General features: G+C 43.6%; 2 protein-coding genes across 3 annotated transcripts in view; one reads left to right on the top strand and one right to left on the bottom strand.

Moving 5' to 3' along the window:
- Window positions 1-4,006: 4,006 nt before the first annotated feature.
- On the top strand, window positions 4,007-8,621 carry LOC115547321 (uncharacterized). 2 transcript variants are annotated; one of them, XM_030361470.1, is made up of 4 exons: window positions 4,007-4,538; window positions 4,652-4,747; window positions 5,676-6,023; window positions 6,601-8,621. In XM_030361470.1, the coding sequence occupies exons 2-4, from the start codon at window positions 4,708-4,710 to the stop codon at window positions 6,699-6,701; spliced, it is 489 nt and encodes a 162-aa protein (XP_030217330.1). In that variant the 5' UTR covers window positions 4,007-4,538; window positions 4,652-4,707; the 3' UTR covers window positions 6,702-8,621. The 2 variants fall into 2 exon arrangements, with proteins under 2 accessions (XP_030217330.1, XP_030217332.1); XM_030361472.1 differs by having other exon boundaries at window positions 4,538-4,747.
- A 2,040-nt stretch (window positions 8,622-10,661) lies between these two features.
- LOC115547020 (forkhead box protein O1-A) overlaps window positions 10,662-13,828 on the bottom strand; it is a 14,237-nt gene continuing 11,070 nt past the window's right edge. Inside the window, exons 2-3 of the mRNA XM_030360924.1 lie at window positions 13,681-13,828; window positions 10,662-13,410 (exon numbers count right to left, since the gene is read on the bottom strand). The exon at window positions 13,681-13,828 is cut by the window's right edge and continues 44 nt beyond it. Of these exons, the coding sequence (XP_030216784.1) occupies window positions 12,319-13,410; window positions 13,681-13,828 (1,240 nt within the window). The 3' untranslated portion in view covers window positions 10,662-12,318. The remainder of the gene's footprint in view (window positions 13,411-13,680) is intronic.

Genomic DNA, 13,828 nt, shown 5'->3' with positions numbered 1-13,828 from the left:
AAAAGTAAAGCCATTATAATTGAACCCAAAATCTGTTTAAAGTGAGTGCTGCACAACATGAAATAGCCTACTGTTGGAAACATCGTTTTAATGGAAACACCTATATGTATTTTGGTTTATTCAGTAGGCCTATTTCGGTATCCTTGAATCAACTTGCAATTTGACTAAAATACTTTACACAGAGTATAGCATTGTACTTTACCACACAGTGAAATATTACTTTGTGTCTAAGGGTATCTTTAAATTATTGATGGCCAAGTTTACTAAAATAAATGTTTTTCTTTCACTGTAAATGCGTAAAACATTTTATTGTACTAGAATCTGGTTTTACTCAACTTTGACTTGCATGAAAACGTTTCAATAGACAGCTATTATCTTCCCAAACCAAGGAATTCTAAACAAAGCTGTATAAAACATTATACATGCATTGTATAACCTAATATACATTATTATTGGTTTCATAGCAATATAAACAGGTTTGGAATGTACACACTTTGTCATGAGCTATTTCATGTTCTTTCAATATTGTTTTGATACAGAGGGTTGCTTATCATCATATGTTCTGCTTAAATTTATTCTGCCAATGTGCATTGCACACTGTATTTTGTTTCTATTCACACAAAGCTCTTAGGAGGGGAGAAGGGAAAGTTCGGCTATAGGGGAGCCAGATTTATCTGTTGTGTTTGAAGACAACTGCAATAAAATAAATACCTAAAGGCCCTTACTTTATATCAAGTCCTTTTATCCAAATCGTTAGTCGGATCGAACCCTGAACCTTTCTGCTGGGAGTGAACCCCTCCAACCACTCACCGCCAACACCTCTATTTCTTGTTCTATCAAAATAATAAAAGGCAGATTACACAAGCGCCACGTACTAGCCAAGACAAAGCATACAAGTACAATGACTATGTGCGTAGCGGGCTGCAGGCCTACACCATGCAACACGTCCACAGCCCTGCGACCCTACTCCCCCGTGCCTTCACATCTCACATGAAGCGCTGCACGCAGAGGTCATTTATACGTCGGACATCGTCAAACTAATGAGGCTGTGATGCTGAGGGGACGCGGCGTGGCGGGGGCGGGGGCGGGGGATCACATCAGCCCGCTGACCTGCAGCACTAGGGGCAGGGCGGAGACCCCCAGCAGCGCTCCTGTCCACCTCGTCAGCGAGGGGCTCCACGCCGCAGAGCAAGGAGGCAGAGACTCTGCAAAGGGGAGAGAAGGTGTTTGTTTAGCGACAGAGACGGGAGGTGTGGTGGCATTAATAATAACAACTTATCTAATTCACTTCAACTAGCTATAAGCAAAGAGGAATCGGAGAGTCCAGGTCAAGTATAGATGGAGAGTTTATTGCCACCCGCAAACGAGAGACAACAAAGCCGAATGGTATTCGCGAATACACACTGCTGAATGAATCCCGGACAGCTCCTTATATCCCCAATCCTTTACACAATACAAAGTATATAATATTGTATATATATATATAATATTGATGTGCATAGAATGTTTTTCTGGGTCATACTGTGTGGATGTCAGCATATTCTCATGTCTTCTGGATCCCAATGTGACCTTAGAACATATATTATCCTTATACAAACAGAGATGATGCACACGTGTGAATGTAAGCATTGTCTTCAGAGAGTACATCAAAATGGGAGTAGACTGGACTCCCTTACTGGTGGGACACATCAGATGGGAATGGACTGGACTCACTCACTGGTGCCACATGGCAAATAACATCTAGGCTAAAGGTGATCAGCTGTTTTCCACTATTAAAGTATCTATATGATATGTAGGCCTAATAATAATCATAGTTTAACATAAAATGTAAGGTTCATTTCTACCACAGAGGCAGGGAACTGAGGGATTGATTAGTGCTCGTTCAGTTCAAATGGGGTCGGTGTGGAAGTCATTATCGACGGCTATTAGCCTGCTTGCTATTTGATTATTCATTCGGACATTATCGAGCGGATGCTTTCCTCCTGAGTGAGTTTGACGAGCTGTGATTAATGAGCGGGAGGCGGGGCCTCTTGGAGCCTCACGAAGCCTCACCCTGTCGCCTCACCTCAGTAGGCTGAGGTGGGTCAAACCCAGAGCCAGTCGTCATCTAAGCACTTTGGGTTTTCTTAAGCCATGTTATCAGTCGGGCCGAGAACACAGATAAGAGACATCCCTGAACACTGCTCTGCATTAATGCAATGAACCCTCCAATTTCAGTTTTCCTTTTCCCCGCCAACTCACTCTTCTCGACCATGGTCGACATGGACGCCGTTTCTTTCTGTTCAATGCTGCAGGTGAAGTTGTTTTTGCCGTCGGGCAGGTTGTTGAGGATGAGCTGACAGTTGTTCTTGTCGACGAGGCTGACCGTGTCGCGGTTCTTGTTGGCGGCGTCCTTGGGCACGTTGGTGGCGCCCAGTTCCCGGTCACCTTGCGTGTACTTGCACACCGTGCCTTCCTCTGCCGGCTCGTATTTGCAATCAATCCGGAGCTGGTTCGTGTCCGTCGAGCAGGAGGTCATGTCGGTCACCTTCTGGGCGGAGGCGAGGCCTGCGTGGGGTGCCGCATGCAACGAAGAGAGACGTCGTTTAGCATCACACACACGCACTCAGCTTTATATTAGGTTAGGAACTGTCTGTTTATTTGGGAACTAGATGAGCTGCATCTCCTTACCGAAAAGGAGAACTGTAGCCAGGAGAAACATCCTCTCAACTGTCTTGAAGGAAAACCACTGCAATAAAAAAAACATTTGGTATTTATCATAATATATATTTATTATCCAGAGGAAATCGAATAACATCAAAACAAGCCATTGTCGGCTGATTGCAAGAGACAGTGGTGGGTTCAGGTTTTGAACAGCGTAAACACAGCGTCTAGCAAAACTACTGAGTCATTGTAATGTATGCATAGTCACTTTGATTACAACATAACACATTGAAGCAGCTACAGCATAACTACAATATTTGAGTCGGTTAGTCATTTGTTTAAGCAGACTAAAAGGCAAGAGTAAAATATAACAAATTTAAGTTGTAAGATATTCCCCTTTTAAAAATAGATGACCATATACCTACTTACCTAGTTTACAAAGTAACCATTCTATTCTGAATAAGTTGCACGACATTAACACAATGACAACATTTATTACAATTCCTTGTTCGATTGTACAGTTCTTGTACAGTAGCATACTGCTAAAAAACTCACCCGTTTCCATGCAGGTGGATATATGCTCAGCGCTGAACACTAAGATCCCAGTGTTGGATCAGGGTTGACTTCTAGAAGTTATATGAGAGAGAGGAGGAGAGAGGGAGAGAGAGGGAGAGAGAGAGAGAGAGAGAGAGAGAGAGAGAGAGAGAGAGAGAGAGAGAGAGAGAGAGAGAGAGAGAGAGAGAGAGACAGAGAGACAGAGAGACACACACACACACACACACACACACACACACACACACACACACACACACACACACACACACACACACACACACACACACACACACACACACACACAAACAGAGATAGACAGTCAGAGAGAAACGCCCGTGCAGTCTCACACACACAAACAAAAAACACATGCCGTCATATCCTCTCAGTGTTTCCATCGAAACAGTCTTCATGTAATTTCAACCCATCAAAATTGATGTCACTTTGCTTGTGTGATTGATGTAGCAATCGGTGGGCTACCTTTCTCGACGTTTCGCTGGTAGTCTGAGAACACAAGGTACCCATCTCCAACCCCGTCCTCATTTTGGATGATTCGGCTGTTTCTCCTCTCAAGCTTGTATTCTAATGCTGCCCGGGAAAGATGGGAGACATCTGTTTTACCAGACACACCCATGATGAAGGTGCACGGTGCTTTAACAATCTTTCTTAATATTGCACCAACGTGATCAGATTTCACAGCAGTAAGGCCGATTCATACCTCCGGATCCGGACAAAATTCGTCCGTCCGTACCAAACGTTTCCCCCGGGACCGGGACTACCCTTCACACCTCTGTCCGGTTTCAGCGTTGTTACGCAATACATCCTCTAGAGGGCAGTGACTGTCGTGTCACAAATGACCGGCATCGACAATCGTAAACATGGCATCTGTAGAGGAGGTGATTTTGCTTTGTGTCATCCAAAATAAAAAAGCGAATGGTTGGACTTCTGACTCTATACTGCCGCCTCGATTTCCGTTGATATTGCTCCATTTCTCCCGGAGCACTCCGGATTCCGGAAAAAACGATCCGCATAAGCCATCAATCGTTTATTTTCAATAGGTCATTTCCGAGACCTTTTATCGGCTAGCCTAAAGTATACGTCGATTACACGTGAGGGGGGAATTTCAGTGGAGACAGTGCATTAGTTGGGCAGCTCGCCTTTCGTTCCTCTCCGCCGGCTCCGACAGACCGCGTGCACGCCGCCTGTCGCAGTGTGTGCGCCGCATTGGGCGTTGCCTGCTCCCGCGCTCTGCCTTCCTCCGCTGCAGCCCTGCCACATGCGTCGTCATCATCATCATCATTTAGATTTTTCATTCTTTTATAAATATATTTCCATGGTTATAGGTAAGCTGTACTATTCCAGTCAGATGCTATGATTCAGTTCTCAGATGTGGACTTGTACATTATAGTGGGAGTTATGGTTGGAAGTAATGGTGTCCCGCGTTCAACTTTGTCAGGCGTCACGGCCAGGAACCCGCACTGAGCAGAGTGAGGAGGACCTCCTGTATTCGCCATGGAGCTGCAGCTGTCCGCCACGGCGCTCCTACTCTTTGGTATGACTCATCTTTTCCATCGACAATTAATCGATGGAAAAGATGTACAATTATGTGACGCATCAATGATTCTGAGCATTTTTCTTCAATTGTAATCTAGGTTGAACATGCTAAGGAACTGATATGCCTATATTAGTAGTAAATAATTGCTTGCGTCTTAAACATCGCAAAGGCTCCTTCATGACCTGCAGAAGGTCAGTGAAGCATTTATCTCGGATCTATTCAACTTGAGAATGTAGTCGATCATTGAAGATGTTTCTTACATAACTTCAATGTGATGCATTTAAGTATGCATTTAACTCAATAAAAGACAACAATTCAAAAAAGAACCATGGGCTTTATTTGTCTGAATTTATAATACTAACCGTGAAAAATGTTTGATTGCAAATGTTATATAGACCTCAGAATGAGGTTACATTGTATTGAGGAGGACTGATTAATTGCTGTCTACGATGGGATGTCTTTAATGGACGACTAGTGTCGAATCTGCTGCCTTGTGGGGGGCAGCTGTAGAATATTTCTATAATATTCCCAGGGAGTTCTCAACAACCCAAACAACAAGGTGTATAAGCTACAAACAAACTGTATCCGGAAGGACTTGCATCATATGAAACATAACGGAACATAACGTGACAGAGGAATAGTTGACATCAAAAATGTACCCAGACTTTAAGTAGGCCCGCCTACACTATCAACAAAATGTAAGGAATTTAAAGAATTGTTGTTATGTTGGGAAGAGATTTGGGAAGAGACCCAAGCAACACAAACAACTCCTTGTGCTGTAAGGTTCACAGATGGTCACTGGCATTAATTATTTAGCTAATCATTCAGATTTTGATTAACATTTTAAACGAATTCCACTCAAGCCTGACCTGAAACCCCTCATAACAAATCCCAGCAGTGTGGTAAACATGTGTATGTCCTCCAGTGAGCTCCGCCGTGGGCTTCCTGTTCGAGCCGCGCGGGCCCCAGATGTACCCCTGCCTCACCTACCTGGAGAGGAACCTCCGGGTGGACTGTGAGTTCCCCCCCACCGAGCAGCTCCCGGGCCCCTACTGCGAGTACCGCCAGGACAGCAGGCTGGTGGGCAGCACCTACCCCAACATGGTCAACCTGGTGTCCGTGGACAACCGCCGGCGCTCCAACGTCAGCCTGGTCAGCCCCACCCTGTGCCGCCTCACCTGGGCCCCGATGGCGGACGAGAAGCCCTACACCTTCACCTGCCGCGTGTACCAGGGCCTGGCCTGGAAGGAGAACAGCCTGGCCATTCACCAACGTAAGGGGCCCTGGTTCTGCATGTAATGTATACATGAGTAAGGAGGATCCTCATGTAGTCGTTTAGTAGTGTCGACTCTGGTCAGTGTGCTGGATACGATTTGAGAGCTGTTGTTTAAGATTACAGCAAAGCATTGCTAAGTACTTGATCGTGATTGGGCAATAATGTTCCAATGGTGTGCATTGTTAATCAGTTCCGAATCAATGTGCTACGAATCCAACATTAATAACAACAGTGATATACAGTAATTTAGCCTGTGACGTCATGGAATTAGATATAATAATTAATTACCATAATTTATACACATATTAAGAGGGGTGTCCTCTGTCTGCCTGACAAGTTTCGAGTTCCTGCCTCCTTGTAAAGTGGACTTGTGATCGATTTAGAGAATAAGCTTAGCATTTATTAAATTTGACCCTATGTGAGTCAACATTTTGCACAGATTTTAAGGGGGTTGGCCTCTTTATCCCAGAGTAGTTTCCATCTTATCTTACCTACAGCGCCTTTAACTTTGATTATCGTGTTTCGCCAAGGTAACCTTGAAGAAACTGTCGTTCCCTCCTCTCTTCCCCCTCAGGGCTCCTTCCTATCTGCTCAGCCCTCAGCGTGAGGTGTGGACCATGGCTCCTGCTGCTGGCGCTGTCCTTACACATGATCCTGGGCCCATTGGGGCCGTGACCAACCCCACATCCACACCCCAACACATGGAAGAAAAACAAACCAGCTCTTTTTAAACACTCTCCCAACTAAGAATTGGCCCGTTAGTTAAATTGCGTTGGACAATTCAATCTGTGGCAACTTTCCTTCATGGCTAGATAGAAAAAACGGACATTACACATTTTCAAGCTGGGAAACATATCTTTAACACTTCGGCCAGATTCTGACCGCAGGTTGAAGAAAAGGATATTGGTTTAATTTCTGGGCTTCAATTACACTTCCTAAAAAGTATTAAAATGCATATGCAGGGAAAACACGATAGCATAACAGATTTGGCTATGGTAACCTCAAACATTGGCAAGAATGCTGCTTTCAGACATTAATCATTGAAACTGATATCGAATTATATCTGGTTATCTGAGTTAGTGGCAAATTTATGTAAACAGTAGTCGATAAAATAAATATATTGATAAGGCAATCATTTTTGCCATTGCACTTTCAAATTGCACTTTTTCTGGTGTTCTATGAGATCAATGTTGAGTTGTTGGTTGTTGTTCTTTTGGTCTATCTGTGACAAGCATTACTAATGTGTGATTAATGATTCTATATCCTTTTTTTGGATTTCTTCGACAAAATAATAATAATTGCCACAATATCTGTATATAAAAAGGTAATTAGATATAATGGTATTTTATTTTGTGATATATGTTCATACCTCATGTATAGACTACCAAAATGCCTACAGGAAGTACGAACTTTTATTTAATTTCATACTTTTTTTTTTTTTTTTTCAATGAAGACAATGCAGACAAAGTTTGTCACATTGTTGGAAATGAATCAGTCAACAAAAGAAATGACCATTATAAATTTTAATTACCATTATTATTTAGCAAATCTGTATTATTATTTGGTTGTTATCCTGTTGTGATTGTGACACATTAATAATCCTCTATACACAATACACTAAATACTCAGCAACTGGGAAATAACATGTATACTATTGGGTCATTACAATTAGATAATTATTCTAACTTTTGGGCATTGCCTTGCAAATAGTTATTCGCTTCTTCAAATAACGTGGAATTTGTCGTTTAATCAGATACCCTTTTTTTTTTACACATGTATTGAGTGAAACTGTATCAGTGTCTACTTTTTCATATGTGATTGTATTGGCATCCAGGGGCCTCAAACAAAGTCTATTTTCAAAATCAAATCCCAGCTCGGATTATGTTCTTGCACGAACCCCTCTCCTCTCAAGGTTTAACGAGCCCTAACGAGCCCTTTAGTCCAGCAAAGCTGCTCCACTTAATTTTATTTTGCCAATTAAGGAGACAGTAACATTACATTGAAGAATTTTCAGTACTACTTGAGGAAAAGGGAGGAAGGAACCCAAAACATTCCTTTAACTAAGTGAACTTCATTTCAAATGTCTTGGTGCTAATGTTAAGTTTTATGGTGATGCTACTTTGCTTGCTGAATTATAGGAATGTCCCAAGACTGCTCAGTATACTAAGTTACACAAGTATCTGTATTGCTGTTGTCCAAGCAAAAAAAAAATGAAATTATGTTTCAAAGAACTGTCATTATATTCTTTCACACATCGGTATTGTAGGTAGCAAGTTGTAGTGAGGGAGATAAGATACAGCACTTTAGCAGTAATTTACAGCCCTTTCTGTCATAGTATGCATGGGCACTGACTCACTGTAGACAGACACAATGTCCGGTTTATGTGTGTCTCACTTTCTATTTATCGCTCACAATCCAAAGTCGAGCTCTGTGTCGTGTTCATTTTGAATCCTAGTAGCCTTTTGTTTGTGTTGCAAACATGCCAACATAAGATGAGAAGGTTACTAGTGTTTAATTACTTTACTTCCACCAAAGATAAATAAAACACTGCAGCAAAAAAAGTAGTTATGAATAAAAAATATATTATGACAATAATGTAGTGTTTTCTCTTTTTCTTCCTCACATTGTATAAGCTTGATTACAAATTAAAGAATAAACATTTTCCATGTCTTGTAAAACGGAAAAGGGACAATTTTTTATAAGGGACTACTTTGGCTGTACGTGGGATGTGTTTATATACTGCTATATAAATAAACCATTTTCCCACTGCGTTTACCATTGTCATCAACAACTTTATACAGTATTTAACAATCTCTGCAATCAATTATTAAATATATTTTGTATGTACGTTTAAATTAGTGATACTATATGGACGCTGTTTCCGTTTGGCAAAGGAAATAATTCGGCATGATCCTTGCTGGTTGGATAATTAACCAGTAGAGGTCAATGTCTCTCTATAAAAGATGCGTGAGACTGAACATCGCAGCATATTCTGCTGCATGCCACACACAGGAAGAGGTCTTTATAGCTCTATCTGTGGCGTTCGTTTCTCATATGAGCTAACCCTCAAACCACGTTATCTCGTTTATCGAATTGGGGAAAATCCAAAAGACAAAAATGAAGCTCTTTAGGCCGTTATGTTTTAGAACTCTAAGGCAATTGCACTTTACATGTTTCTCTCATTCTCTGTATCTACATTCTATCATCTGATTCATAGACAATGGTATTCATGTTTGTATATGAAACCGTTTTCAACATTTGTAGCCTAAACAAAAGGAGACACAAAATCTCTTAGTCACTGACTTATCCTCTAGTCTAAATTGTACATCTCCCAACATTGCATTCCTGTTTAGTGCATCAGAATACTGACATATCAACACCTCTGCATTCAAGTGATGTGATTTGCATCCTCATGGCATAATACCATAGGACTACATGTTAGGCATTACCTAGGTCTTCTACATAGGATGTGATGTAACAGAGGGAAATTTAAGAGTCCTCAAGAAGTTCATTTTTTCAGAATCGTTGTCATTTGCCTTCTGTTTCGGATCATCAAAATATTAGAAGTTATAGTTAAACCATGGATGGTTCAATTATGGAAGCTTGGCCCATTCTATCCATGCTCAACGCAACAATCAGTTCTCTCCACTTTCCTCTTACTTTCGGATGGTTCAATGTGCTTCAGCTTGCTTCCTGTTAACATCAACATGTCGTTTTATCTCGCCATCCTGTGCGAAATCCACATCAAAAGGGTTTCTATCTCCTATTTCCCATATATTTCCAAACAACAATGTTCCATGTAAAATGTATTAGTCATTGATCGGAGAGAAAACTAGGGCCTGGTAAATGGACCAAATTTATACAGCGCTTTTCTAACCAATGGCCACTCAAATTCCACTTGGGCCCCCCCGTGCTGAGAATGGATGAGAACTGGATGAAAGCAAATCAAATTATATAGCCTACAATTACATAACATATCAGATATTCAACAGGCCTACTTTCGTCCAGGGTGATTTATAATGTCTGCACTCATACATAGAATAGCCAATGAAACAATCAATCCATTCAAAATATTGCCACTGCGTTCATCTGGGCTAACAACAGATGGGTAGAATGGACCAATTCCTCCACATTCGAGCGCACAACAGTTGTGTATCTTGTCTGTGAGGTTGGGTGCTTATCTGCCCTCCATTGAGCCCCTGCAAACCTTCTCTTTCAGGCTGCATTTCCTGCCTTGACCTCTGTAGAGATCACACCATGGCTCACGCCAGGGAGACATGTGGAGCCCATGTGTTGTGTGTCATGATGCTGCCTATATCTCCAACATGAGCCACATGTCTTTCTGCTGCGCATAGTCGCTCCATGGTCCCCGCCATAACTCACTTTGAAACCAGATTAACAACACCAGACGCGTAGTCTAAAGAAAGATCCGGAGGGTTTACTCATGAGGATGTGTGTCCGAACAATCGTCAAGCTAATTGTCTGAGAAATGTGGGTTTAAGGAAGACAACCTAAAAGTGGTGTAACCTGGTGATATGTTGTTTGAATGGAGAGTGGCTTCATAGCTGTTGTGTTTGGTCTTATATTTGGGGATGAGACGTCGGATACAGTTAGTTAAATATTATCGACAACTGATTTAGAATACAGGAACTTCATTTATTTCAAAATTTCACAAGAAACATTTACTTTTGCTCAAATAATAATAAGTGGAAGAGAAAATGTGGAAAATTTGAGTAATATCAACATCTTGCAAGTGCTGGGAGGTTTTACAAATTGTACTTGAAAATGTTGCCAATGTTATGCTATATTCTCTTTTTAAATTATGATAACACATTTGTTTCAACATTTCTGAAATAATTTTCACATAATTTTCACACATGAGATTTTTATTTTCAAAACCATAATCAAAGGGAAAGCTTGAACATAGTTTTCCAGGATATAAACTGGAATCACAAAGATAAAACGTTTATACTTAAAATAACAAAATATATATACATTATAACATGAAAACATATTAACATTTAATGCATTATGGAGAATTAAGACATGTTGAGAATCACCTTAGCACTCCAGAGGTAATACATTTGAGGTATGAGAGTGTTTACTGCATTATACATTAAGCTTTGTAAAGAACTAAAGTGGAATAAAAAATGACTTGCAACGTTGCTTCATGTACAGCAATTTGGTCTAAACATCAGCATCAAATCAAATGTCCATTTGAAGTTATTTGTGTGTTGTTTGCTGTATTCAAAACGTACAGAAGTACTCTCGCTATGTAGGCTACACACACCTTCATATGTAATGCTTTGGGAGTTCAAACTGCTTGTAGGTCTGGCCGATAACTCTTTGGTACGTAGTAGGGCTGTGGAGTTGTCAGCACAAATCCTGTGTCAGCTCAACTTCAGTCGGTTGAGAACCACTCGTGATAGCATCTTGATATTTCATTTATATCAGCTAAGCTTTTCTCCATAATCCAGGGCTCAACAGGGTGTGTCCTGTGTGACCCATTGATTTGATTTTATATTTTATGTAATTTGACTATTTCATTTTTAAACTTATCAAACGTAATGATTTTTAAGTGCTGAAGTGAGGGTTAGAAATCACATGTTGTGGAACAGGGGGAGTTGCACGATTTTCCTTTCATGTTATCAGCAGCGTTTTTATTGCTGCGTTGTTGAAGATGGGTCCCCTTTTGTCGATCCACAGTGACTCAATTGTTCCCCTATTCCCTAAGACACCATCACACTCCAGAAATGAAAACGATCATCAATCAATACAGTATTTCAAATATACATATCGCACAAAGCATCCACATGTCTCAATTGTTTCTTGATTTATTTTTCCTGATTTTTCAATTAGTTTTTGTTTTCATTCTCTTGTCATGAATTATGACATATCATAGAAATAACATATCAATAACATATCAAGACCACCATATGGCTCACGAGGACATCTGACACTAAAGGAATAAGATAAACCCAAACACACAAGATGAGCTTATATAAATATAACTCAACATTCCAGTTGCTGGCAGGTAAAAGTGGGATACGTAGACTTCAGTTTCATCAGTTTTTCTGTGGAGCCATTTGTGAATATGTAACCATTTATACATAATGCTGAGTTGAATTGACCTCCAGATTAATTTTGACATCTTCATAAGAAACATCTTCCTCAACCCAAACCAAAAGCCTTTTCCCGCTCTATCCCTGCTGGATGCCGAGCCCCTAGCCGGACCCCCAGCTGGGCGAGCCACTCTCACCCTCTGAGCTAACGGCTGGGGGCCTCCGTGGGGTCAAACCAAGTTGAAGTCCAGTGCCCCCCCGTCCATAAGGGTCTCATAGAGGACCGACTCCATGTCGCACTCAAACCTCTCCAAGGCCATGTTGTCCAGGTCGCTGGGCAGCCTCTCGGGGTACTGCCCCCGGAGATGTCCGGGGACAGGTCCCCCGTAACCCCCGTTGCAACTGCCATAGGTGGCCGGAACGGTGCCGGCGTGTCCTGAGTGGCCGAGGGGCGTCTGCATGCACGTCCTGGGCTGGGTCATTCGCGGAGGCACCCTGGTTAGGCTGATGCTAGTCAGCGGGATCATGTTGCAGCTATTCAGGTCCTGGGGCCGACAGGGGCTCTGCCGGTGCATGGGAGGCGCGTGTCGACTCAGACCGGGATGGTTCCCCACGTACACCTGTCGGCTGTAGCTAGGCTGCAGCAGGCAGCCTCCGTTGAGCCCCATGTCGGCGGCCGGGGGCACGGCCTGCCCCCGGCCGCGCTCGGCGTTGGAGGTCAGCAGGTCCTTCAGCAGGCCGGCGTGGCCGTTGTAACGGTTGTCGAAGTGCCCGAAGCCGGGCTGGGCGTCCGGAGCGGCGCTCGCGAGGACGGGGGACAGCGAGGTCATCTGCGGCTGGCCGTACGCCGAGCGTTTGAGGTAGTCCTGCTGCAGCCGGGGGGGCATGGGTGCGGGCGCGCCGTAGGGGCCCTTCTGCAGCTGGGGCCCGGCTGTGGCGCGGGGGACGTCGGGCGCCAGCTGAGGGATGGTAGGGGACAGACAAAGGTTCATCTCGTCCAAAAGGTTCTCCATGCCCCCCTCGGACCTGCGTTGGCCCATGGGTCCGGGCAGCTCGGGCACGGGGCTGGCGGCGGGCTTGGCGCCCCCGGGGCCCCCGGGGTAGCCGATGTGGAGGATGTCCACGTCGCCCCCGTCGTCCTGCTCGGCCAGGAAGGGGGAGTGGCGGCCGCTCAGGGTGCTGGCGTCGGAGCTGGTGCGCGTCCTGAAGGCGCCCCAGGTGTCAAAGTCGTCGTTGCTGTGGGAGTTGGGGCTCTCCATCCACTGGGAGTAGGGCGGCGCCGGGCTGGCCACACCCCCGTCTGAGTGCTCCTGCAGCAACACCTGCGGACAGACACACAAACATGTTGATCACTACCAAGACACTCACGACTCACTTTGTTGAAAGGAACTTTGTCTGTTGTAACCTGATTCCTAAAGCCTGGTGTTTCTCTATCGTGCAAAACATTTCTCAGCCTTACACACTGACACCCTGAATAAAAGTGTGTGTTTAGAAATGACTGAATGTCAATGAGTCCACTCTCATCATCCATAGTGTTCAGATACCGCCGGGTTCGGCCTTGGTATTAGGAAGCACAACACCCATCCCCCCACCTTTTTCTTGGCGGCCCGTCCCCGGCACTTGGTGAACTTGCTGTTGTTGTCCATGGAAGCCGCTCTCCGGCGGGGCGACTTGCCGCTCTTGCCGCCCTCGGGGTTCAGCATCCACCAGGAGCTCTTGCCCGTGCCCTCGTTCTGCATG

Source organism: Gadus morhua, chromosome 7, assembly GCF_902167405.1.
Source record: "Gadus morhua chromosome 7, gadMor3.0, whole genome shotgun sequence".
Lineage (NCBI taxonomy): Eukaryota > Metazoa > Chordata > Actinopteri > Gadiformes > Gadidae > Gadus > Gadus morhua.
The sequence above is the reverse complement of the archived record's forward strand: the minus strand, read 5'-3'. Positions and strand labels throughout refer to the sequence as shown.